The following is a 25,087-nucleotide window of genomic DNA, read 5'->3' as shown; positions in this document are numbered from 1 at the left end:
GAGGGAGGGACACAGTGCAGGAGGGATGAAATGTCAGGAAGAGGCCAAAGGGGTGAGAACACAGCTTCTAGGGTCCCCAACCCTTATCACATCATCTCCCCAACAGCAGGAGCTTCCTCACCCAGGGAAGCCCAGGAGTGGCATTGTGAACAGGTGGCTAGGTGGGCCCCCTGGCCCAGGTCCAGGGACCAGAGCTCACTCCGCCCCAGCCTCTCCCACCTGCTGCAGGTCACTAGTTCTACCTCTCAGCCACCCCTTTCCTGATGCCAGTCTCTCCCCAGGAAAATCTGGATCCCACCAAGTGGTTAGATGTGAACATCCTGAAGGATAAAACCCCAGGAGCCAGGATTTGGGAGCACCCCTATTCCTCCTTCCAAAAGTTCAAACACCCCTATGGTCCATGGGCACCTCTCCCTGTGACTCAGGACCCCCAAAGCAGATCACCTTTCCCTGCATCTGGCATCCACTTCAGAGCCTGGATCCTTGTCCAGGGGCCAAGCCAGAGACCCTGCCAGATCTCCACTCCCTGTCTCCTGGGGGCCAGCACCTGCTCTTGAGGCCAGATCATCCTGGTCCCTGGTCCCACAACTGCCCCCCCTGCATCTAAACTCAATGCTTTGTCTAAGGCACAAGTCTCTGCATGACCCCCTGGGCTCCCTGGATTCCCTGGACTCCACTGGCTAGGCTTGGCTGGTCCAAAGGGAACCTACCCTGGAGACTTGCTTATGTCCCTAGCTGCCTCCCTGGACTGGTGACTACTGGTCCTTCAAGCCCTGGCTCCTCCCACACCTTCTCTAGCCAGCCCCAATCTGGTTCCCAGCCTCCTCCTCCTTACCTGGGGGCTCTGTGGGGCAAGGCTGCAGGTCACAGGCCTGTCTGCCAACAGGCTTCACCAGCGGGTCACAGCCACGGACGATGTCAGTTCCCTGATAGCACTTCACATCTCTCATCCTCACGCCCACTCCACATGTCTTGGTGCACTGGTGTAGGGCAGACAGACAAACGGGCACATGACAAATGCCCATCCACACACAGAATAACAGAGACAGGGAGCCTCACCATCCAACACTCTCCCTTCTCCGACCCCACCCATCCCACAGGCTGCCAAGTACCAGCTGACCCAGGACACACCAGTTCCTTGGAAGCTAGAGCCCACAACTGGGGGCTGAGCAGAGGTAACCTGGCATCTCTGCCTCTGTTTCTCCAGCGTCATAATTGGGGTGGCCCCTGTTGTCCCGATTATGTCCTGTTGGGTGTTCAGGTTCCAGATGACCCTCATCAGTAACAGAGAGTTTGCTACAGGCCAATCAAAGTAGCTTCTAGAACCTCTGCCCCATCCTCATCACAAGGCCAGATGTTCCCCTCAGAAAGCCTGTGGAGCTTCCCAGAATACCAGGGGCATCTGCTGACCCCAATTACCTGCCCCCCATCCCTCTGCCAAGATCCCGAAAGCAGTAGTAGTTCCTTGACGTGGTGACCCCGCATCACCTGGGCATGTCTGGGACCTGAGGAGGGGAGAGGTCCTCAGCCCAGGCTCACCCCCAGTCTGGTTACAAGGCACAAAGGAACTTCATGAAGGCTGGAAAGAGGCCACCTGCTTGTTCACCCGCACCAAGGAGAGGAGAGGCTGGCTTGGCACAGGCGACCAAAGGACACTACCTTTGGCAGGTGCCCCAAAGATGTGTGGGCCCCTGGCACATCCTGGCAACTGCTCCTCTGTCCCTGGGGAGTGGATGGGACAGAGCAGCTGGAGGGACGGACACTGAGCTGGTGAACAGTATGGTGAAGGGGCACTGCCCCAAGCAGGGGCAGGATGAGAGTCCCACATGTCCACCATCCATGTGTTCGAGCCACCTCATCTGCCCCTGCCATGGCCTCATCAGGGCACTATAGGAAGCACCCTTCCCCATGGCTACTTTGGGGGACCTCTTCTTCCTACTGGCCCCTCTTCTCAGTACCCAGCACAGTACCTACACTGACTAGGCCCTGACCCCACAGCTGCCCTTCCAGCAGAGACTGATGCTCTTCTCAAAGCACATGGTGTCCTGGGCTCCCTAGGCCCCAGCCAGGCCTCTCCTCTAGCTGGGCTCGGTCCAGAGGTGACATTTGCTCCGACCTGTGTTTCTCTCTATCTACATGCCCACCCCCATGCCTACTGGTCCTCAGGCTCTGACTCTGCCAACCACCTCTAAGTAGCCTTCCTTCTCACCTGGGGCGTGGGAGTGTGGTGGTGCTTGGTGGGCACTGCAGAGTGAGGGGTGTGTGTGTGTGTGTGTGTGTGTGTGTGTGTGTGTGTGTGTTCTCAACCTTGAACAAGTACATGTGAGAGCAGGGGCCCCATGCAAAACACCCAAGTTGTTGAAAACCTCTGAGGGACCGGACCATGCTTCAGAAGAGGCAGCAGATGGGACCTACCACACCAACCCCTTGGGCCCTCGGGTCTTGGTATCTATAAACCCCCATCCCAGCAGCTGAACCCAGGGAGGATCCATGCGTAGGAGCCTTGGAACATCACAATGAAGGCTCTGGGCTCTGAGCTCCATCTGACACGCCTCTACTGTGCCTAAGTATTCAGAGCTGAACTGTATAGGAACCAAAGGCACGGGCAGCTGGAGACCCTGGGCCACCGTACCTGACACAGGAGCTCAGGCCTCAGCCCCTACTACAAAGATGGCTCTGGAATCTCCGGATCCCCTCCCAAGTGTTTATAGCCCTGCAAAGGGGTGTCTCTGCTGCTGGGGAACATAGAGGACGTGGTGGCTAGATGTTGGAGTTAATAAATGCTGACCTCTAGATGTCACTGCCTCTGTGCTATTAGGAAGGCTCAGAGCTCTGACAAGCCCCAGGGGGTAGAATGGCTTCTGCAGGTGGGGTACAGGACAGCTGATGGGGTGGAGGACAGCTGAGATACAGTCCCTCTGCTCTGCTGGTCAGAGACCGGGCAGGGGGCTATCTCACTGCCTTGCTGCCTGCCCATCACTTGCTTGTGAGTTGGGGCCACTCATCCTCAGGGCTCCCTGACCTGGCCTCCGGGGTGGGCTATCTTGTGGTTGGTTTCCATTTGTGGTGTCCGAAGCCCCTGGCTTTGACTTGGGCTCCCATTTCTAACACACCTCAATAACCATGCCCCAACCCACCCCAGGTCGGAGCGTTCTGTCGTTTCTACCCCGTCCCCGAGAAGTGGAAAAGGGAGCCCCTTCCTGAATGCCAACAAGAGGGAGGAGACCCAGGAATGAGCGCTGAGCCCCAGACACCCTCAGAATCTCGGCAGCAACAGTTTACAGAGCCAAGTGCTTGGCTCCATCCCGTCTGGCATCCTAAGAAGTCCATGGAACCCAGCAGGGGCTAGACCAGTGTTGGGGAGCTGCCGGCCTACTGCTGCCCCAGCGTCCTGCCTCAACGTCCTGCTCCAGGGCTCTCGCCCTGCCACCTGTATCCCCAAGTCCCATGTTGCTACTGTGGCAGGGTCTAAGCATAGTTTACACCCCGAGTCCGTCTGGGATTCACCTGGCCTTTGGAGAGTGTCAGGTGTACACACTACCAAACACACCATTGAAAGACCACTGTTTTAAGTCAGAATGACCAAGCACAGAAAAACCCAGAACAAGAGTTTCAGGGGTACGAGATCAGAGAAGGTGTCTAGGCAGGGACGGCCCTTCACCAGCTGATCTGGACACACGGGGAAGCTTTCAGGGACAAGCACCCTGCTGACAGGCTTGGAGGAAGGCTTAATGGACACGTGGGTCAAGAACGAGGTTCCAAAGTAGGATCAGAGCCAAGGCCCAACTTGAGGCAGCCCGAGGGGCCTCCTAGGTGCTCACCTCCGACCAGGGGCTGGTGTACCACTTGAAGCAGGGTCTCTCGAAGCACGTACTCTCCTCAGGGGGCTTCCTGGCCAGCCCACACTCGGGGCCACTGCGCGTCTGCGGCTTCCCGTTGGCCAGCTCCATGCAGAGGACCAGCCGCTTCTTCACACCACGCCCGCAGGTGGTGTTGCACTGAGGGGTGCCAGATGGCCCAGGTCAGGGGCCAGAGGCCTTGGAGGGCCAAGACCCTGACCACAGGACCTCCAGTGACAAAGGTTAAGTCAATGACATTTGGGTGAAAGTGTTCAGATAACTGGTAGATTGGCTGAGAACGCTGTTCCATAACCATTTGGCTCCGTGTAGATTTGATCAAAAGCAATTAGGCCCCGAACCATCTGTTTTGAAATAAATTGGCTAATGCAATTTGGCCAAGGATGATCTGGCTAAAATCAATTCAACAGAAAGCAATTTGGCCCAAGATTATTTGGTTAATGGTCACACGCCTGAACCCACTGGCTGACGGCAATCGTCTGAGACAGCAAGTTGTTGGTGAAGACGGCTAGGACAAAATGAGTCATGATAGCAAAAGGTTGGCGGCCGTGGGCTGAGACTGTAAGCAGCCAGCAGGTCCTAGCTCTGGTCCCCTGGGAACTGGGGACTGCAGACATCACTAGAGGGTGCTGCTGCTAGACTTAGGAGATGGGAAGAGTTTTTTCCTACCTTTTTGGCTTTTTTCCAAGTTAATTTTTAATCAATCCCTCTCATAACTTGTCATGAATTCCTCATTGTGACCAGCCATCAGCTCTCAGCAAGTTCTGTCTGGTACCCATGCTATCTGGGCCCTGTGTGTGCTCCTGGGCACTTACCCGCTCCCAGTCCTGGGCCAACCAATGTGCTGGACAGTTCTTGTCTCCACAGGGGTGGATAGCCAGGGGTTTGGTCTCTGTCTGGCACTGAGACTCAGGGACCACCCGTCCGTCGCTGGTCTTACAGTACACGTGCCTGATGGTGCGGCCCTGTCCGCAGCTCCCACTGCACTACAGGAGGGGATAACGGGATGAGGAATTACAGGGGCCATTCCACAGGCCCCACCACCACCACACCCACGTCATCCCCAAGGAAGAGAAACAGAACCCAGGGCCCTGTGAGGAAGCAGTTGCTGTGGTAACCACTTTTTAAATAACATTTCTGTTCTAATTACAGAAATAACATGCTCAATGCAAAACACACACAGAGAAAAGCACAGCTCAAAAGGTCACCCGAGCCCCCACTATCAGAGGTGACCCTACCTAGCATCTGAATAGCTCTCTTCCAGATGATACAGACAGAGACAGAGGGAGATACAGACACACACACAGACAGGAAGAGACAGAGAGACAGAGACACAGACGGGAGAGACAGAGGTGAGAGACAGAGAGGTCATAAACGGGACGAGCATGCTGCTGCTTGTTTTCTGGACAAGAGTTCGAGCCCCTAAAATAGAGGGAGCCCGATTGCACTCCTCCTTCACATCTTGGCTCCATGCAGATGAGGAAAGCACAGAAAGGCAAAGTCCTCAGGTTCCCTCGCCAGCCTCCTGACCCCAAACCTGCCCTCACCGGTCCCCAATCTGAGACAGTCCACTGGCGGTCACAGGGAGGACCCGAGCAGCTCTTCTCTCCCACGGGCCGGGTGCCGGGATCACACAGCTTCTCATCCCCTGAGCAGCGGATGTCCCTGGTCACTGTGCTGCGCTCCCCGCACTTGGCTGTGCACTATGAGGGAGCAGGAGTGAGGGCCGGCCAGACGCACCTGTGCCCAGCCCTTGGCCAACCTCAGCCTCTGGAGACGGACGGACGCTCACCTCTGACCACTCTGACATCTCCCACTGCGGCCCGCAGGCCGGGTTGCGGCAGGTCTTGCGTTCCTCGGGTCGTACGGCATCGGTGGCCTCGCACAGGTCACTGTACACGGAGCTGTCGAAGCCAGGGGACAGCATCTTCCAGCAGCGCACGATGCGGAACTGGTGGCCCTCGCCACAGGTTCGTGAGCACTCGCTCCAGCTGCTGGTCTCCCACCTGCTCAGGAGCAAGAACAGCCTTCAGTGTCCCTATCAAGTAGCAGGGACCTTCATTCCCCAAAGGCGCCAACTGACACACACCAAACCAGACAGAAAGGAGGCAAGACCCACCAGTGGGAACTGCACCCACAACAATCCTGTGTTCATTACTTGGGTGGAATGGTGGGTGGGTGCCCTGCAAGTGCCCATGGCCTTCTGGGGCCTGACCACCTCCGCCTGCCCTCACCTCCAGGCCTGAAGTCTTGTTCGTCTGTCCTTTCTGTTCCCTGCTCCGGGGTTATAAAAGAGACCCAGGTACCCCACACAGGGCCTCTGAGAAGACACACTGGAGTAAAATATCTAAAACCCAAGGGGATTTAGGGAGGCTCAGGCCAGCTCTAGGGTCTCTTTTATCCAGGATGCTGCAGGCTGGAGGAAAAGTGGAAATGTGCCTGCGTTGGAGCAGGAAGTGCCCCTGGGAGGTGGCATCTGGGCTCTACCTGATATGAGGAGGGCTCTGCCTCTACCTTGAAGATAAGGCAGAGGATAAGAGGGTTAGAAAGATGGGGCTTTGCCCACAACCAGGCAGTAATGCCCACTCCCTTATGAATGTCCCAGCTGCACAGGTTGGCCTGGGGACAGTAGCCCTCCAGTATGGAGTAATGCAGAGAAACGTTTCTAAACCTACAGAGGACCCCTGTGTGCTCTGCTCCCATCCTCCCACAGGGCCCCACAGCCCAGTTCACAGCAGACGCAGAGCAGAGTCCCAGTGTGAGCGTGGCTGTGCACACACATTCAGTGACTCTTATACCCGGCTGGGTGCTCAGGGGCAGGTACCTGGGCTGACACTCTCTCCCAGCGCAGAACTCATGGACAGGCTCAGGACGGGTCAGGGCATCACAGTAGCTGTCATCCACCTCGACACCGTCATAGCGAACACACATGGCGTATGTGGACATGACTCCTAGGATCAGGGCAAGTGGGGGGATGGGACTTTAAGATGAGTGGTAACAAGTACCTTGGTCACCAGCAGATAGGTGAGCCTTGTGATCCTGAGTGGGTCACATGACCACTCAGAGCTGGGCTTCTCAGATCCGGGATGGTAAAGGCCTAGGTTGGGGCAGGGAGCTCTGTGGAGCAGAGCCCTCTGCGTCCTGAGTCTCGGGGTCTAACCTCTTTCTTTGCGTCCTCATCCCAGCTTCTCCAACCCAGGCTGGGCATCCAGCTTACCTGCCACAAACCCAGATGGGTCTTTACGGGGCAGAGGAGAGGCAGATATGGTCAGGTTCCCGGATGTTCATTCATCTGACAAACCCCATTTGTGGGAGATGAGCAGGGTGGCAGCTGGGAAATCTAACTATTGCAACCCTCAGTATCAGATTAGATGCCCCACCCCTTAGTAAATGCCCAGCACCCCTGAATGTCTTCAATTATGTGTGTTGCTCTTTCTGGGCTCCCTGGACCCTAAAATCCCATGGGGATGGAAGGGCATCCCCGAACCATAAGGATTCCCTGACTGCACCTCACCTCCTTCCTCCATGAGCTTCCTTCCTACACCTGAGCATGAGCCTGCCTGTGGCTCCCTAAACAGTGGGCAGCCCATACCAGGAAGCAAGATGAGTCAGGATCATGCTGAGCTGAGGAAAGCCAGTGTGAGTCCCCTGGGGTTACTGTGTCTCTACCTTTCCATGGGGTGTCTGAGCCCCAGCAGCTTCTGCTGCTCCAAACCCCAGCCCTGGACAGAGCTATGGAGTTGGGAAGCAACCCCACATGTGGGGTGGTTTTTGTGTGTGTGTGTGTTTTCTTTTTTCCATAAGGGCCAAGCCAGGCTGCAATTATGGTTTCTCTCCTGCCAGCACTGGGCCGTGTGGCCTTCAGCTCACTGGAGGAGCAGGCAGCTTCCTGGCTAGGTCCACTTGGAATGTTTCAAGCCTCAGAGACACTACCTCTGGGGCCCAGGGAGGTGGGGCTGGGGCTGGGGACGCATACAGCCACCCCAAGTGCCTAATTATTTGTTGGCTTCTCCACGGAATGGAAACACACAGACAGGAATCAAGTCCCACCTGGCAGGGCCACCAGGCTCGTCCCAGACCCAGCTTGCTCATCTCCAAAATGGGAACCTTCCACAGAGGCTCTGAGAGTGAAAACGTCACTTTTCTGGGCGTCTTCTCCTTATGCCTGTCTTGAGAACAGAGCTGCACAGAACTTCTTAGCCGCAGGACCCTTACTCTGAGCTGAGGTGAGCTGACAGTTCCAAATAGGAAACAGACAAGACCGGCTGGCCGTCCTCAACTGCAGTGTCCCCAGCCTCCCCGCACCTGGAAAACCGCTATGCACTGAGCCCCAAACTAAGTCCAAACTCATTTGACAGCACTTCTGTCCTTCGTGGGGGGAGGGGACAGAGTATAGAGAAGTTGGCCTTATGACCTGGCATAGCCTCAAGAACAGGTCCTTGGCCTGGGGGTGGGGCTGGGTGCTGCTGTGTGCCCATGACTCTCTACAGGGCACCTGCAGATACCATGTGCCACCCACAGCAGGCAACCCCCCCGCAACACTGGCCTGGCCTGGCCTCAGTGCCCTAATGTGAGATTTTCAACACAGCTGCAGCTGCAGACATCAAACGCAAGCCCTGGGAGTAAGTAGAACCTCCCAGATGCAATTAGTGAGGTTAGGCCAGGAGGGGCTGAGGCAGGGAGCTGTCCACACTGCTCTGTCCCTTCTGCCAGGGTCACTTGGTTGACTCAGGGGCTCTTACGGTTTCAAGAACCCCTCCACTCCTGACATCCTTTCTACAGCAGAGCTCGTCCCTTTCCCAGCATCAAACACGTCCTGTCTCCTTCCCTCCTGGGTCCTGCTCCGCGCTGTAGGTTATATAGAGCAGGTCCCTGTCCTGGACACTCATGTCGAGAGACAGCAGCGCCATGTTCTCCCTGGAGACTTCATCTACCAGGGCCTGTCCATCAGGCCCCTCGCCACCAAGACCACCTCGGCTTGGAGACATCTAAAGTGATGCCACCTTCCCAACCTCAGGAGATGCTTCCAGAAAGTTTCCACAGTCCCAGCACTCAGGGAGTCCCAAGGCCAGGATGGCTGGAAGAATCCAGAGTGCATCCATACCTGGCTTCCTGGGCCAGCTGAGGGGGTAGGGTGGCTCGGGGGTATGACACACTTTGAAGGGGAGCCCTGGCGCCATTACAGTCCAAACATGAAGTCCCAAGTGCAGACACTGTGATTTCTGGTGTCTTCCTACAGCACTTGATGCCTTGCTGGGCCCCCTGTGCCCAGTCCTAGGTGGATATCTGCCATGGCAGGATCACCAGGGAGGGGGACCAGAGGAGCAACCAGTGCAGCTGAAGTCTATGATGCCGAGACCTGTGTCCCAGCGTCAGGTAATCCACTAGATATACAGGTCCCAAAGCCCACCTCCTCGTCCACCAACCAGATGTGTGCATCTGTCTGCCCAGTCCTCCCTCAACACCTCCCCTGCTGATGGGGTCCTACCCTGTGTCCCACCCCATCTGACGTGGTTCAGTGGTGTCTACTTCTTCCCCTGTGCTTGCTGTAACCACGGTAAACTCAGCAGCTAAGGCTTGTCCAGACCATCAGGACAACCACCCTAACAAGAGAGCTACAGATCAGAGAGTATTTGGGGCTAACCATAGAAACCTAGTCCCGACTACAGTCCAGCACACTGAAGGGGCAAGGACACTGTGCGGGTTAGATTTTGTCAACTTGACACAAACTAGAGTCAGCTGAAGAATTGTCCAGATCAGACTGATCAATGGCCATGTCTGTGAGGCACTGTCTTGATTGCTACTTGATGTGAGGGCCATCCCTAGGCAGGTGGGCCTGGGCTGTATAAGGAAGGCAGCTGAGCAAGCCAGGGGAAGCCAGCCAGTGAACAGCGCTCCTCCATGGTCTCTGCTTCAGCTCCTGCCTCCAGGTTCCTGCCTTGGGTTTCTGCCCTGACATCCCTCAGTGATGGACTGATGTGGGAATGTAAGCCAAATAAATCCTTTCCTCTCCTAAGCCGCTTTTAGTCACGGTGTTTGTCAAAACAACAGAAAGCAAACTAGGACAGATGCCTTTGTGACCCCCAAACTCCTGACAAGAAGTCTTCAGGCAAGCTCCCTGGGGGTGCTCAGAGCTGCGAGTGAGTCGACGGCCCCAGCCCAGCTCCAGTCGCCACGGAGGCAGGCTGCACGGTGGTCCCTATGTGTAGTACCTGTGATGCACGTGGCACTGCAGGGCTCGTGGGATGAGAGTTTCCACCGGTACATGTCAGCTGGGCTCACGCCTTGCTTGCGAGCCTTGGGTCTGGTCCTGAAATGAGGCAGAGAGGGATGTGAGAAAGCAGGGTGCTTGAGGGCTCGGTCCTCCGGTGATGTTTTTCTCCAAGGTTACGCTCCCCTTAACCACACACCCGCTGGAGCTCCAGGTAGGACTGTCTGTGAAGACCGAGGCTCCTGCTCTCTGGAAAAGACAGGGAGACACAAAGGTAGGCACTCAGCAGATATGGGCATTTCCCATCTCGAGAACTGAGCAGACTGCTGGTCCTTCTAGGACGCACTGAAAACGAGGGACTCAAAGCTCTCAGGCTCCTCAGTATACCCTCTCACAACGGCCAGCAGATTCCTTCTTCCCACCCCAGAAGGACTCTCGGAATGTTCCAGAATCCTCCTCTAGTGCCCCCCTCAGCAAGGGTTCTGATGAATTGGGGAGCACCGGCCATTCGGCCTCTAATTATCAAAATTATGAAGCCCAGCTGTGGCCAGGAGAACAGCCGAGTCCCAAGTCCCACACTGCAGCTCAGGTCAGTGATGGCTGTTCAGGCCAGCGGACAGGAAAGGGCATGCTGGGGTCCAGCCAGCCACCAGCTATGATTCTTGGCCAGAACTCTGGTGGCCACAGCCAAGTATTGTTAGGACTGCTGGCTTCTTTGAACCACCCTCAGCATCCCCTGTGTGGGCTGTTTGGTTCTCGGGAACAAGGGATTGACTATAGCAGATGTTCCCTCCACCCAGGGTGTCTGCTTCAGGACCCAGCCAGCCAAGAAAGCCCATGAAATCTTGCAAAGCCCAGAGTCAGAAGACGGCAGCTGGGGAGCTGGCCCAGTTGACAGCAGCTCCCCTAGGCTACACAGTCCAAACCCACTTTCCTTGGGACCGAGAGGGGCTATCTTAAGAGGACTGTGCGATGACACCTTTCACGAGTCTTGAACTTGGGTCACTCCCCTTCCCGGGAACCACAGTCACTGGAGAACTGCGGGCGTTGTGGAGCACTGTGTTATGAAATACCGGCTGGTTCTGTGGTAGAGACACGGGTCTGAACTGAACTGGGATTTTTACTGTTTGTTAGTCAAGTGGGTGAGAATGGCTCTTGTTTTGCTTAGATTGGCTAATGTTCCCCAGGAGAGCGCTTTGGGGATGAGCACTGCCCTGATAGCACTTCATGCTCTGAGAACCCAGGAAATGATCTACCAACGGGAGCCTCGGTAATGAGTTTACTGATGTGATTCCATGAATTCTCAAGACGGAGGAGAGGGCGTGGGCAGCAAGGGGGAAGGCTGGGCATTGGGCCGCCTCTCCTGGAGGCTCAAACCAGCCCTTGCACAGGGTTCTGGGAAAGGGAGACTCTGTTCTCCTCCCTGATTACAAATGAAAGGAAACTTTAACATGGGTGGGGGGCGGGGGGGGAGTCTGACCCTTCATCTCATAGCAAAGGATCCTGGACTCTGGACAGTCCAGTGGGACCCACTTAGAGCACCTACTCAGGGTGGGCCTGATCTCTCAGAGGAAGAACTGGGGAAGCAGTCCCTACAGGATCCAGGCAACACCGTGGAGCTGCCCGATTGGGTCCCCATCCTGCTTTCAACAGCAAGAGCAAAAAGAGAAGGGAATTTGCCATTGGTGCCGAAGCTCACCTTTAGATAATTATACGCTTCCCAGCCGCAGGCTGCATGACTCATTCCTAACTCAAGAGCTAGCAGCCAGGTTCAAAATAACCCTTTGGGTTTTAAGCCCTAAAGGTATTTCTAGAGGGGCTGTCTACACCCACTCTCCAGCACGTGTCGGGTGCAGGGCGTGGCCAAAGGCATATGGTACGTGAATAGTACCCTGCCCATGAGATGCAACAGTGCAGCACCCACCAAGTTCTCTCACTAGAAGGTGCGCCAAGGATCGCCAAATCCCAGAAACCACCCCATCTCCACCTGAAAGGGACCTGTCCCTCTGCTGTGATCATCTCTAAGTCACCAGCCACTGCTTTTAGGTTCTTGCCTGGCCACACGCTCCTGAAATCCCCAGGCAGAAGAAGCTCTGAAATGAAGGTGTTTGTTTATAAATGAACCAGAAACTCTCTTCCTTTCTTCCCCCCAAGGCTTCAGGGAGGGATGTGTGCTTCAGCATCCCAGACGCCTGTTCCTGAAGTCGGGTCTGGTGACAGCCCCTCCCTGGATTGTTTGAAGCCTTTCTGGAAGAAGAAAATAGCCCTTCCTTTCTGGGCCGCCCCTTTGATTTTGCCTGCTCCCAGAGCAGACGCGACTTCCTGTGTTTGGACAACGAGCAGAGACACGGCTATTTCGGCTTGGTGGTTTTCCCCTCGGCCTCCCTTGGCCCGTTATCTCCCCAGACCATCTTTGGTCCCCACTGGCAGCATCCTTTGATGGCAGCCGGGCTGGGCATCTCTCTGAGCTGGGGTTTTTCTGAGTGCTTGACAACCCACTTTAATGATTGGCTCTGGGAATCAGGTTTGTCTCACGGAGCTAAGGGGGTAGGGTAAGACTAGGCAGACACTTTGAAATGTGGCTTAGGGATTCTGGACCCTGGAGATCCCGGTGGGACCCACTTAGAACAGCCACTCTAGGTAGACCAAATCTCTCAGGGGAAGAACTAAGAAAAACCAGTCCAAACACTGAGGAGCTGCCTGACTGGGCCCTCCACCCTGCTTTGAGCGGCCTGTGCAGACCTCGGCCTGGGGAGCATCGCATATGAGTTGTTTGGCCTCTTCCAGTCCCTCACAGACAGATGGGGAAACTGAGGCGCAGGAAAGAAAAAGATGTCTCCAAGTCCTACAGAGTGAGCTGCCTACCCATGACCCACAGAGCCCATGTCATAGTCAAACTAAGGAGAGGGCCTTTGTACCACCTAATAAACTTACACAGAGCACTGGGTGCCTGGGCACTGTCACCATTTGGGCTGTGGGTCCTGGAAGGGCCCTCCCCCATACCTTAGAGGCTCAGTGTCTCACCAGGAGCACCCACACCTGGAGCTCTTACTGTATTTCACATGAATGCTCTATCCTCTCTGCTTCCCTAAAGGAAGATACAGTGAGGGCCAGTAGCCCAGAGAGACTGGCCAGACCCCAGAGCAGATGCCTTCTGACTCCAGGATCCTGCCCGCTGCCTTTGGCTCTCAGACTCCAGTCCTGTGTCCCCAGGGCAAAGCCTGTCATTCCCTGCTAGCCACTGGGTCCCGAAAACTAGACAGAGGGCCTGGAAGTGTTGAGAACGCCAAGGGCAAGGGCAAGCAAGCATCCCTGTGCAGCCCTGTGGGATGAGGGCAAGAGCTCCACCCAACTGGAGCCCATCAGCAGGGCCCCTGGTGTGCGTAGCCCTCAGGAAGGGGGCCTCAGGAGGCATGCGAGAGAGACTGCAGCAACAGGGCTTCTGGCTTGGACTTGCAATTCTTCTCCCCGGGAGTGGGACAAGGTGACTTAAACCCCATCCCTCGCAAGGGCCACTGTCCAATCTTCCACCAAACCCCAATTTCAGCCGGTTTTGGGTGGGCTCCCAGAAAACACAACAAAAGCCAAAGCAGGCCGATTCCATCTCTGTCCTCACCCACCCCTAAAGGCCAAAGAGCCTGGCCCTGCTTGTTTACATAAGCCTTGCTGACCACCTGGGCTTCTAAGGAAGTTTAAAAATATTAGTATGGGAGTGGGGGTGGTCCCCCTCAGCCTAATAGTGGATGGTCATGAGGAATTATCCTTCAGTACTGATATGGAAGGGCTGGGGTCACCTGAACCCAGACAACCCTGACCCAAAGAACCTAGGACCTTATGTCAGCCGTACCTATCCCAGGGACCTTCCCACCGAATCCTGACTGTCCAGGTGTTTCCAGCCTTGACTCCCTGGGCAGCACCTGCCCTCGGCCACAGCGGCTTCACTGTCCCACCTGTGGCTGGCTAAGACCATAGCTTACACTCATAGGCCATCACAATAGTAGCTCCAGTCTATTCCTGATCCCTGATGCAGGGCCTCTCCCAAGGGAAGGAACCCCCAGATTCTGCTATCATCTTCTTGAGGCAAAGCCTGGGGCCTCATGCAGAGCCCACTTCATGCCCAGCAGCCATGTGTTCAATGGCTGTCCAGACATAGACCCATCATGGGTCGAGGACCCCAGATCTTCAGGCTCTGTAAACTGTGTGTGCTCCCAGGGGCCTAACACTAAGAGTAGCTGTGATGATCACTCCCTGATCTCTGCATATAAAATACTGAACCCATCCCATCCCTGCCTCAGGAAGCCATTAGCAGTGTGATTCAATCATAGCTCGGGGGCTTGGGCTCACAGACCTAATTTTCAGAAGAATAGACACGTTGCAGTCCAAACCTACGATAGCATGTCCGCCTCACAAGGTGTCCAGTGGGGCTTTCTCACCCACCTACCTTCAGGTTCTCCCAACCTTTTGGGATAGAGCCCCTGTAGTGACCCCTGCCCCAGAGGACACTAAGACAGAGCAGGCAGGGGGGAAGTGCGTCTTACCTCGCCTTGTGAGTCCTGTTCCCGGCCAAGGTGGGGAGGCTGGCACTGGTGTTGGGGAACGGGGCCTCAGAGGAGGTGTTGGTGATCCTGTCACTGCTCAGCTCCAGGTAGGACCCATTGATCAGGTAGGCAGCAGGCCCCTCATTCTCCTCATAATCCACATACAAGCTCTCTGCTGGGGAGTTTCTGGGGGCATCCTGAGCAAAAATGCTGTTCGTGGTCTCGTTGAGGGAGAACTCTTTTGAGTCAGAATCTGTGTCCAAAAGCTGATCTGAGATGGCGTTGGCCGAGAGGAGCTCCTGGGAGGTGAAACGGGCATCTACCTCCTGGTCATCCTTTTCCCCCGAGAGAGCTGTCCCAGTGGCATTGTGGTCTGCAGAGAGACAGATGTTTCAACATCCAATGGCTGCTATTACGCTCTTCTTCATGCTCCCGTGTGATAGATGAGCTATGACGTAATGGGGATGACTTTGTGAGATGGAGAAATAGGAACTCCCAGGTTTTACTTTATGAGACACAGTTGGTCAACATCATCAAGGAGGGGGTGGGTCTGATGGCCACTGCTGATGATTACCTAGGGTCCCCAGAGCCCATGTCTACCTGGAGCCTCAGTGTATAATCTGGTTTGGAAAAAGGGTCATTGTAGAATCAAGAGATGACAGAACCTGGGTTTAGGGTGAGTCTTAAATGGGTAATATTTAATAAGAGAGAATACAGACACACAGACCTCAAGGGGTAGGCCATGGGAGAGCCCAGCAGAGGAGAGAGGCACGCATGGGTCAACACACCCAGGGCTGCCTACAGCCCCCATTTCCCCGGGCCTAGTGCTCCCCAAGTGAACCACAGGACATACCAGCTACATTTGACTCCCAGTTCCTATGGGTGCTTGAAGCAACTGGCCACCTCCTCTCTAAGCCTTTCTCCTCCCTCATACACAGATAACCATATATGGTCCACCCTACTCAGGTATGGGGGTCCACATCCTCAGACTCGGAAACTGGAGGATCAAAAGAAAAGACTTGTATCTACACTAAGCATGGTTAATATCGATCATCAATCACCTTGACAGGATCTAGAACCACTCAGATCACCTACCATCTGGGCATGTCTATGCAGCACTATCTAGATTAGGTTAACTGAAGAAGAAAGACCCATCCTAACTATGGGCTGCAGCAGCCCAGGGGCTGGGGCCCCAGACTTCATAAAAAGGAAACAGTGAACAGCCAGAACTCGGGTCTTTGCTTCCTGACTGTGGATGCACTGTGACAAGCTGCTTCAGGCAGTTGCCGTCACTATGGACTGTGTCCCCTGGGACTGTGAGCTGGGATAAACCCTTCCTTCCTAAGATGCTTTTGCCAGGTATTTTGTCACAGCGATAAGACAAGTAACCAACCCTGTCATCTCTACACACATTTTTCTTACCATCAGTCCCTAAACAGTTCAGCGTCACAAGTATTCAGACCGCATACACACACTGCAGCCAATACTGTGGGTCGCCTGTGATGATTTAGAGTGCATACAGGGTGACTTAGCTTCTGCGCAAATACGTCACTTTATACAAGGGATTTGAGAAGCTGAGAATGTTGGTCCAGAGGACCCTCTTAGTCAAGCTGCGGATACTGAGCTCCGACTGTATCCCTGAAAGAATTGACATGGAGACTACCCAGAGAGAATATTTAACTAACTGACAGTGCTTGGTGCCTTCTTCAACGTCTGCAGGCTTCAACGGGGGCTGACACTGCTCACCAAAGGCCCCTAAACCTGGGGAGGCCCAGCCCTTGCCCATGGCTCCTCCAGCTTACCTGGGAAGCCCTTGCCCCTGGGAGGCCCCTCACAGGCCCTGCCGCTGGCCCGTTCGCAGACCTCATTGGTCTCCTGGCCTCTACTTGGGTCCAGTTCCACCTCAGGACCTGGGGGGCTGAACAGCCGGTTGTCCAGGCCCAGCCGCTCCGAGGAGGCCTGGTGGTAGAGCGAGCCATTATGCTGCATGAAGCCCAGCAGCCGGGCACTGTCCAGCTCCCGGCCCTCGGTGCTTTCTGCGCTCTCGGAGGCGGCCTCAGAGAAGCTGTAATACACAGGCTGCAGGCGGTGTGTGTGTGGCGGCTGAAGCAGCGTGTACTCAAAGGTGATGGACGGGCTCTTGCCATTCTGATTCCACACCTGCAGAAGGAGAAGAAGTGGGACCCCACCCCTTCCTTACACCCTCCTAGCACCAAAGCTCCTCGGGACCAAACTGCCCTGGCCACAGCTGGATCCTTCCCAGAGACTCACACTTGATCCAACAGCATGGCCCCACACAAATGCCCCGGGGCAACTGTGTCCAGAGACTGCAAACAGGGCCACATCAAAGAGGGGCAGAGGGAGTGTGCCACTCTGGGAGCAGGCAACGGGGGCCACATTGTCAGCACAAGCCAAAAATCCGAGGTAATAATTGTACCGGTCCCGCTGGGGCTACTGGAAAGCTGGTGTAGGGTACCAAGCCCCAGACCCTGCCTTAGTGAGGCCAGCACCGAAGGGTCAGCTGACCACAGAGTTCCTGGGAGATTGTCAAGGCCTCTGCATAGACTACAGGGCAGGGCGACCTTGCCCCTGGACATACGCCAGACCTAGCAGCGTCCCTGGCAGAACCTATACTGCTGGGGCAGCCTCACCAAGGGTGGCTGGGGAATGCATTGCCCTGGAGCAAGACGATGGGAGGGGCTGTCATTTAGAGCTAAGCCAGAAGCCAGCAGGTGTAGTGAAAAAACTCTGGTGTCTGAAACTGTGTATTTTAACAACGAAGTGGAGATCTTTTTTAAAAGTTAAAAACTCATTTAATGTTATGTCTTATAGAGTTTATAATGAGTAAAAGATTGTACAAGCATAATAATTCATCTGTAAACCTAAAAATATACAGCCAATTTTGAAAGAGATGTACCCTAGCTCAGAAAAATGTTATTGAATAGGTTAATGCTGTTGTAATGAAATGCTTCTTCTAATAAACAACAACAACAAAAAAAACTCTAGTGTCCGCCAGGTCGAGGGCAGAAAAAGCAGGAAAGATCTCAAAGGGCTCTCCTCACCCTGCTGGGTCTGCCGCACCAAGGAGAGTCGTAGTGGGACGGCAGGACCCTGCTCCTGAGCCATAGGGAGCTGGGTCAAGATATCTGCTCGAAAATAGTGAACTGTTCTTCATTTCTTCACGGTCTGGGACCGGGAAGGGGCCTAACTTCCTCAAACGCTAATGTGGAAAAAATGACATGGAAGGGTCCCCTCCCTACTTCTGGGACATCGTTGCCTGGTCTCTCTTGACCACCAGACCAGGTCATATCCTCATCCTGGAGAAGGGAGTGTGCCTCATGGACCTTCAGGACTGGCACAGGGTCCCCGGGAGTGCTCTCCCTTTCTGGAAAAACATGCCGGCCTGTTACCAGCAAGTGAGACCCACACCCAGGGCAGATGCAGGAGCAACTGAAGGGTTAGGTAATTCACTGGGTGACCACATCTACTAGAGAGCCCCAGAACATTCTGCTCATGGGGGCTGCGTGGGGAATGTGGAGGCCAAGTGACACCAAAAATCATTTAGAGGGACGACGTGAGGCATCCTCACACTCCAGGGCAGGGGGTGCCAGTATAGCTCCAGACTCCCCAACAGCCATAGGATGACCAGGTCCCTGAATTAATAAAGGAGAGTAGAGGAGCTGGAGCGATGGCTCAGCAGTTAAGAGCACTGGCTGCTCTTCAAGAGGATCTGGGTTTGATTCCCAGCATCCACGTGGTGGCTAGCAACCATCCATAATTCCAGTTCCAGAGGATCCAATTCCCTCTTCTGACTTCTGTGGGCATTGCACCACACAGGTGCACTTACATACAGGCAAGCAATAATATACTCATTCACACAACAATCAGTAACAAAGGGGCCAGGGAGATGGCTCATGGGGTTAGAGTACTTGCGGTGCATTCATGAGGACTTGAGTTCAACTCCCCAACACCCACGTGAAAGCTGGTGTGAGCAAGCACTTCTGTAACCCCAGCACTGGGATGGAGACAGGCAGATCCCTGGAGCTTGCCAGCCAGAGAGCCAGCCTAGCTGAAAGGTGAGCTTCAGGCTTGATGAGAAACCCCATCTCAAGAGAGTGAGGTGGAGAGAAAGAGAATACCTGAAGTCTTCCTCTGGCTTCTGAATGCAGGCACAGACAGACAGACAGACAGACACACACACACACACACACACACACATGGCAGTAAGGCAGACATGGTATTTCAATAGCAGGAAGTGAGCACAAGGCACGGCTCACAGAACAAAGGGCCTCCTTGGGAAGAGACTGACCAAAACTGAGCCTTGATTGGCACAAGCAGAGCTAAGGGAAGAGGCAGAGGCACCCCATTTTTCTGAGCCACTTTTTGGACCCTGAATCCACTGGATGAGGGAACAGCCAGGTCCCCAGGAAGGACCCAAAGTTCTCCCGAAAGGCCAACAACTGTTTACTTTGGTCAACCGTTCTCCGGGCCGGGCGGGGGAGTGCACATCTTTAATCCCAGCACTCAGGAAGCAGAGGCAGGCAGATCTCTGTGAGTTTGAGGCCAGTCTGGTCTACACAGCAAGTTCCAGGCAAGCCAGAGCTACATTGTGAGACCCTGTCTAAACCAACCAAACAAACAAACAAACAAAAAAATCAGAAAACAGTTCCCTGAAGAGAGGGGATGGACATTATGGGGCCTGTTCTGAGTTGGCAGGACCCTGACCACCACTGTTATCCCCGTTGCTTTGCTGATGGGTAACAGCTGGAGGGGTGACCCAGGTCTGGCTCAAAGCACATCCACTGGGTCCTTTATCCCCGAATTCAGAACTGGTTGTTGGCATAATTCTCACCTTTCAGATCACAGCTGTCACTATAGACAGGGCCCTTGCTCCTGCCCTGTCCCATCCCGGAAAGTAAATCTGAGACATCATTTTCTCCTTGGGGTATCAGAGATGTCCACGCCATCCTTCATGACCCAAAGGCTACAGGAGCAGGTAGCCCATCGTACCCCACACTCGGCATCTCAGCTGATCTTGCCCTGACAGTGTTACAGCATTTGGGACCACCAGGAAAGACCACTGAAACTCAAAAAAGTTCCAAAACAGCCGAATCTATTTAGCTGGCGGCATTCTCTGAGCCAATTTAGGGCGTGTTGCCTTAACTGGGAGGAGACGGGATAAAGGGAAAGTCCAAAAGATAAAGTCCTTGGTACAAGATTTAAGCTTTTACAATTTTATTAGAATTTTAAAGAAAAATCCTCAGGGGGCAGCAAGCTGGTGATCTTGGCAGCTGCTTTGAGGAGAGTGGAGGGGAGAAGGGAAGAAAGCCACGGAGCCATGCAGGTTTACAGCCCGCGTGGGGTCAGACACATGGCTGACTGGAAGCTACACGGCCGGGAGAAGGCAGCTTTAGGGAAAGTAAAGTAGTACAAGATGCTGGGGGCAGTCCACAGCCTTGAAGGCATGTTTGGAAAGGGGTATGGAGAAGAAAAGAAAACATTACAGTTTTCTGAAGAGTTCAGAAGAGCAGGCAAACTTACAGACTACATGACTGTGGCCGGTCCAGAAGTTCTGCGCTAGGGGTGGGATTCCAGGCAGGAAAAACTCGCTGTCTCATTAATGCACTAGGTATTCACCCATCTAGTTAGCATAACAAGCATGAACCCACCTTCCTAGGGCTGGTCCTATGACCAGATGGTTGAGCAGTGACACTGGAAAGGTGGATCTTTTTTTTTTTGGTCTTTCTGAGACAGGGTCTCCCTGTAGCCCCAGCTGTCCTGGAATGCACTGTGTAGACCAGGCTGGCCTTGAACTCACAGGGATCCGCCTGCCTCTGCCTCCCGAGTGCTGGGATTGAAGGCGTGCGCCACCACGCCCGGCTTGAAAGGTGGATCTTTTAACAGACTAGATTTTATAATAAAGTCTTGACTAGTTAAACTTATGGGGCTATGAGATAACCCTGGAGAATCTGTCATCAGGGTACAGTTAAGGATTGTGGGCCCAGCCAAGCAGTGACCCTCGCTTAACTCTGTGACAAGTATGGTGGCTTTTCTAGAGCAGATGAACATGGCCGTGGGTTAGTCATCTGTGGCCCTGGATGTACAAATAGTCTGTTTCTGTCTCTCCCAGAGTCATTCCCATCTGCCTAGGTGGACCACAGTATTCTTGCACAGCTGTGACCCAGGACTACATTAGGTTCCCAAACACCCTGCAGGTCAAAGGGACCGGACCGTTCCACAGGACACCACGTTGGTCCTTTAAGGGGAAATTACAGGAGCTCTGCTTCTACCACAAGGAGGAATTTGGGAGGTATATCCTACACCGGGGAACATTGGTCTAGCCTGCACACTGGGTGACTTAAAAATTTGCCTCCACTGTGTGAAACAGCAGAGAGGGCTATAAGCAGGCCTGAACTGCAGTGTGCGCGGCTTGCTTGGGGTAGGTGTATGCCCAGGGCTATGGGAGCGACAGAGGTGATTTTGGAGAAGTGTCGTGGAGTGTCTACATGTCCCAGTGGGGTCATAGCACAGACCCTCAGACCATGCCAAGACAGATGGCTTCTAGGCTGCTGCTGTGCCCACTACAGACAGAGCTCCTTAATTCCAGGATACCCCACGACACTCACAGCTAGAACTGAACATCATGCAGTGAGTCTTGTCAGCTCCACTCAGTCATGGGATCATAGGGCAGGCATGCTACTTCCAGAACCAGTCACAACAGGGTTAGACAGCATAAGACAAATCACCAGAACCTGAGATTCTTGCACGAGAATCTCTGAGCTCTCAGCAGGGGCTGCCCTCTAGAGCACCGGGGAGGAGGGGGTTCCCTAGTTACAAGGGGAGGGTGAAGAAAAGTGAGCAGACGATACAGGGGTGTTCTGCGTGGAATCAGGGTGCAAGCTGAAAGTGACCCCACCTCACTGAGACCACATTCAGGAGTGGCCTTAAAACATCACAGTGACAGAAAACCCACCCAGCGTGATCATCACATGTATGGAAAGCATTGCATCCCCAAACAAAGAAGCAGCCATTTCACAGGTGTGCAAAGGGCTTGGGTGGGTGGTTAGGAGACCTAAGGAGAATACAGCAGATTGGGAAGGTCTAAGAAGAGACCCATGGACCAATTAAGGACGTAACATAAGCTTTGGAGCCCTGATCTTGCCTGTTAGTGCCTAGCACAAACAGGAGCCTTCCGTCCTGCAAGAGGCAGGAAGCAGTCAGGTCATGGGTCAGTGAAACTCTACTTAAAATGTAAGCTGTGCCCAGGCCTGATAGCGCAGGTCTGTAGTCCCAGTACCTACGAAACTGAGGCAGGAGGAGCTCGAGTTTGTTTTAGGCCACACTGACCAAGTCAGCCCTGGTCTCCAAGGGCTCACAGGGGATCTGATCTACTGGGCCAGGGTACCACATGGCACTGCAGAAGACAAGAGACCCACGTTACAGCAAAGGAGGCATCACACATGGCCTCTAAAGACTGTATCACCCACGACCCACCAGCTAGTGGCAATGTAAGGGGAAACTGAGTGCCAGCTTTTCAAGGGGGACGTGCCATGGGAAAATGAGTGGGGTCTTGGGCTTTGTGCTAAGACACCTAAACCAGTTTCATTGTATAGACTCCATGGGAAGCAGGAGGCAGAAATAACAGGAGCCACCTGAGGGCTGTTTTTTGAAACAGAGTCTCACTAACTCCTAACCTCTTATCTCCACCTCGAGCGCTGGCTCTCAGATGCAGGACTCAGTGTGCTGGCTACCTACTGAGCTACATCCCCAGTCCTACTTGGGGATTTTGAGCCATTTCTGCAGCTCTCAGACCTGTGTTCTAGAGGCCCTGATTCCAAGCGGGAAAGGGGACAACCCCCCCCCAACCAAAGACACAGTGAGAATGTCCTTAAAAGGTAAACTATGGCCAGGTCTTGGTGGTGCACGCCAGTAATCCCAGTACTTTGGAGGGTGGGGCAAGAAAATCTTAAGTTTGTTCTAGGTCAACCTGGAGTATATAATGAGACCCTGTCCTGAACACACACAGGGAGCAAAGCAAAAGGAAAAAATCCATTAATGGGAAAATGTAAGGTGCAGCTCCCACCTAGTCTATTTGGGTGGCTCATATCAGCAGAGTAGCCTTCCCAACAGGTCAGACCCTAACCACGGAGTACAGAGCAGGATGCTACTTGACAAGGGTCTGCTTGTCCACCAGAGTCTCGCTTGGTGTCCTGTTGCTCTGTTTTGATGGGAACTGGACAAGAACAGCGGCTTTGGATTGAGAAGAGCCTGGAGACCAGGGTTTCGGGACCAGGTAAGTCACCAAGGGTAGCAGAGGTACAAGCTGAGAGCAGGTGGATCAGGAACAGGGAGGGAGAGAACAAACGTGTGTCACTTTTAGCTCAAGACCAGCTGCCGCTTACCCTGTAAAGTTTCCAAGAGAAGCAGGACTCACAGGAGGACTCACAGCAGGAGGAACACGCCCTGCCCAGGGAAGTTCACTGCACCAAGCATATGGGCCCACACAGCACGACGGGAGCTCTGGTAGATGCCGTGTCTTGACCCCAGTCCGGCATGCCTTCTTTAATGAGGGGCCTGGAGAGAACCCTGGCCTAGGCATATTCCTAGCCAGAGGGAACACTTCCAAGCCCAACTTCACCCCTAAAAGCAACTCCCTAGTCAATGTAGAAAGTCTTTTCTCCAGCTTGAGTTAATGCTGATCCCTCTGACTACATCACGGCCTGACATTCCCCCACCCTCAGTCATTCCTGAATCCAGTGCTGTTCCTGAGAACCCCCTCCCTGCAAGCCTTCATGTACGCACTAGGGCACCCCAGAGCCTATTTCTTAGGGACCCCGACCTGTAGCTCTGCCCTCCAGCCAGAGGCCAGGCTGACCAGAGGGCTGGTCAGGGAAAGTCAGATAAACACAGACAGAGAAGTTTCAGGACCTGAGATGTTGGGGCCACCAAGGACACTCTCGGCCTGGCAGCAGTGTGGGGAGGGGAGCATCCTGACCCAAGATGCCTCCAGCACAGGACGGAAGCAGGCAAGTGACCCAGGCTCAGGTAGAGTGCCTTTGAACCCATCCTGTAACCTACAGGTAAACGAGTTACTCTCCTCCCCAAGCCCACAGTTCTGCACCTAAGGCCACAAAGCCCACTTGGTGGGATCTAGAAGTCTCTTGAGAGAACCAGCAGGTCTTGAAGAATGCAGAAACTACCCATCTTGATGGCCCTGATTTCAGGTACAAGGACTGTGCCTGTGGGTCTAGGGCACCAAGCTATACATGTCTTGATGCCAGCTGCGGGAAAAACACTAACCTAAATCATAATGAGCCCAAACTCTGCCTTGCCCGCTGCCCTAAGTCCCAAGCATCCTGGAGAGGAAAGGGCCACAAGCACTGCCCTGGTCCCCCAGCCTCAGGGACCTGGCACAGACACCACAGTGTCATTGAAAGCAGTGTCACTGGGGGCACTATGAAGCAAGGAACACAAAGGCCCAAGTGGTCCAGCCACCCATCCTTAGCTCCCTGTGAGGGTGCCAAGGAGCGTAGAGTGGGCAGACACAGTCTCCCACAAGGAGAGTTACAGCCGTGCTGAGTGCCGATGAGTGACTGGGCGAGGGAGGGAGGGAGTGAATGAACTAAAAGTGGAGTTAATAAGGGAAAGAATGAACGAACCCCTCCCTAAGCAGCAGTGATACTGTCGTGTGCATACCACAGGGCCCTTGAACCTCCACCTGTAGCTGGATTCTGGGGGCGCCAGTGCCCGTGGGCCCCGTTGTCCCCAAAGCCTACGGCACACGCACCATGACGTTAAGACCCTGGTTGGTGGGCCCCTGGGCCACGATGTACTCAATACCAGTCTCATAGACATCCATGGGCCGGCGATACTTGACCACGGTACCAGCAATGTTGAAGTTCTTGGGGCTGTCCACCTTGTAGTTGCCATTGAAAAAGTAGAAGCCGGCTTCGTCCGCAAGAGCTGAGAAAGCAAAACCACTGGGTCAGTTGGGATAGACAGGCCAAGGAGGAGCCAGCACACACCCTGCGGGAGTGGTGGCCAGCTTGCCCTCCCTTTCCCAAACAACCCAAAGGCCGGAAGCACGATGTCACAGGGAATCAGACAGACACTCTCCCTGGGGCCAGCATGTGGCCCTGGCCAATGACAGCCTAAGAGATGCAGACACACTTTCCTATCAGCCTAAAATAAACAACCACAGGCCAGTCTGGGCAGTTGGAAGAACTAGTAGAGAAGCCTGGCCCTGCCCTTCTGGCTGCCTCTGAGGGGCCAAGGGATTGCAAGGTAATGAATTAACACCATGGCCAAGTGACCAGTCTGGACCAGGAGGGTCTGCAGTCTGTGGACAACAGATGCCAGCCAGACACTAGACTGAGCAGGTCAGTCTGGCCGTGATGCTGGTAGAGGTACCACGTCCAGCTCTCCCAGCTCCATGTGAAGCATGGACCATGGTGCCTCATCCAGAGCCCACAGTGACACTC

General features: G+C 54.3%; 1 protein-coding gene across 2 annotated transcripts in view; it reads right to left on the bottom strand.

Annotated features, from left to right (window-relative positions):
• Positions 1-25,087, bottom strand: part of Adamtsl2 (ADAMTS like 2) — a 35,426-nt gene that overhangs the window by 686 nt on the left and 9,653 nt on the right. For both annotated transcript variants that reach the window (XM_017800835.2, XM_008843915.3), the window contains exons 9-18: positions 24,394-24,569; positions 16,409-16,766; positions 14,607-14,979; positions 10,070-10,167; positions 6,682-6,808; positions 5,650-5,863; positions 5,405-5,560; positions 4,673-4,843; positions 3,822-3,998; positions 836-980 (exon numbers count right to left, since the gene is read on the bottom strand). In XM_017800835.2, the coding sequence (XP_017656324.1) occupies positions 836-980; positions 3,822-3,998; positions 4,673-4,843; positions 5,405-5,560; positions 5,650-5,863; positions 6,682-6,808; positions 10,070-10,167; positions 14,607-14,979; positions 16,409-16,766; positions 24,394-24,569 (1,995 nt within the window). The remainder of the gene's footprint in view (positions 1-835; positions 981-3,821; positions 3,999-4,672; positions 4,844-5,404; positions 5,561-5,649; positions 5,864-6,681; positions 6,809-10,069; positions 10,168-14,606; positions 14,980-16,408; positions 16,767-24,393; positions 24,570-25,087) is intronic.

This window comes from Nannospalax galili, unplaced genomic scaffold (assembly GCF_000622305.1).
Source record: "Nannospalax galili isolate Female #2095 unplaced genomic scaffold, S.galili_v1.0 scaffold300, whole genome shotgun sequence".
Classification (NCBI taxonomy): Eukaryota; Metazoa; Chordata; class Mammalia; order Rodentia; family Spalacidae; genus Nannospalax; species Nannospalax galili.
This window is presented reverse-complemented; position numbering and strand designations above follow the sequence as displayed.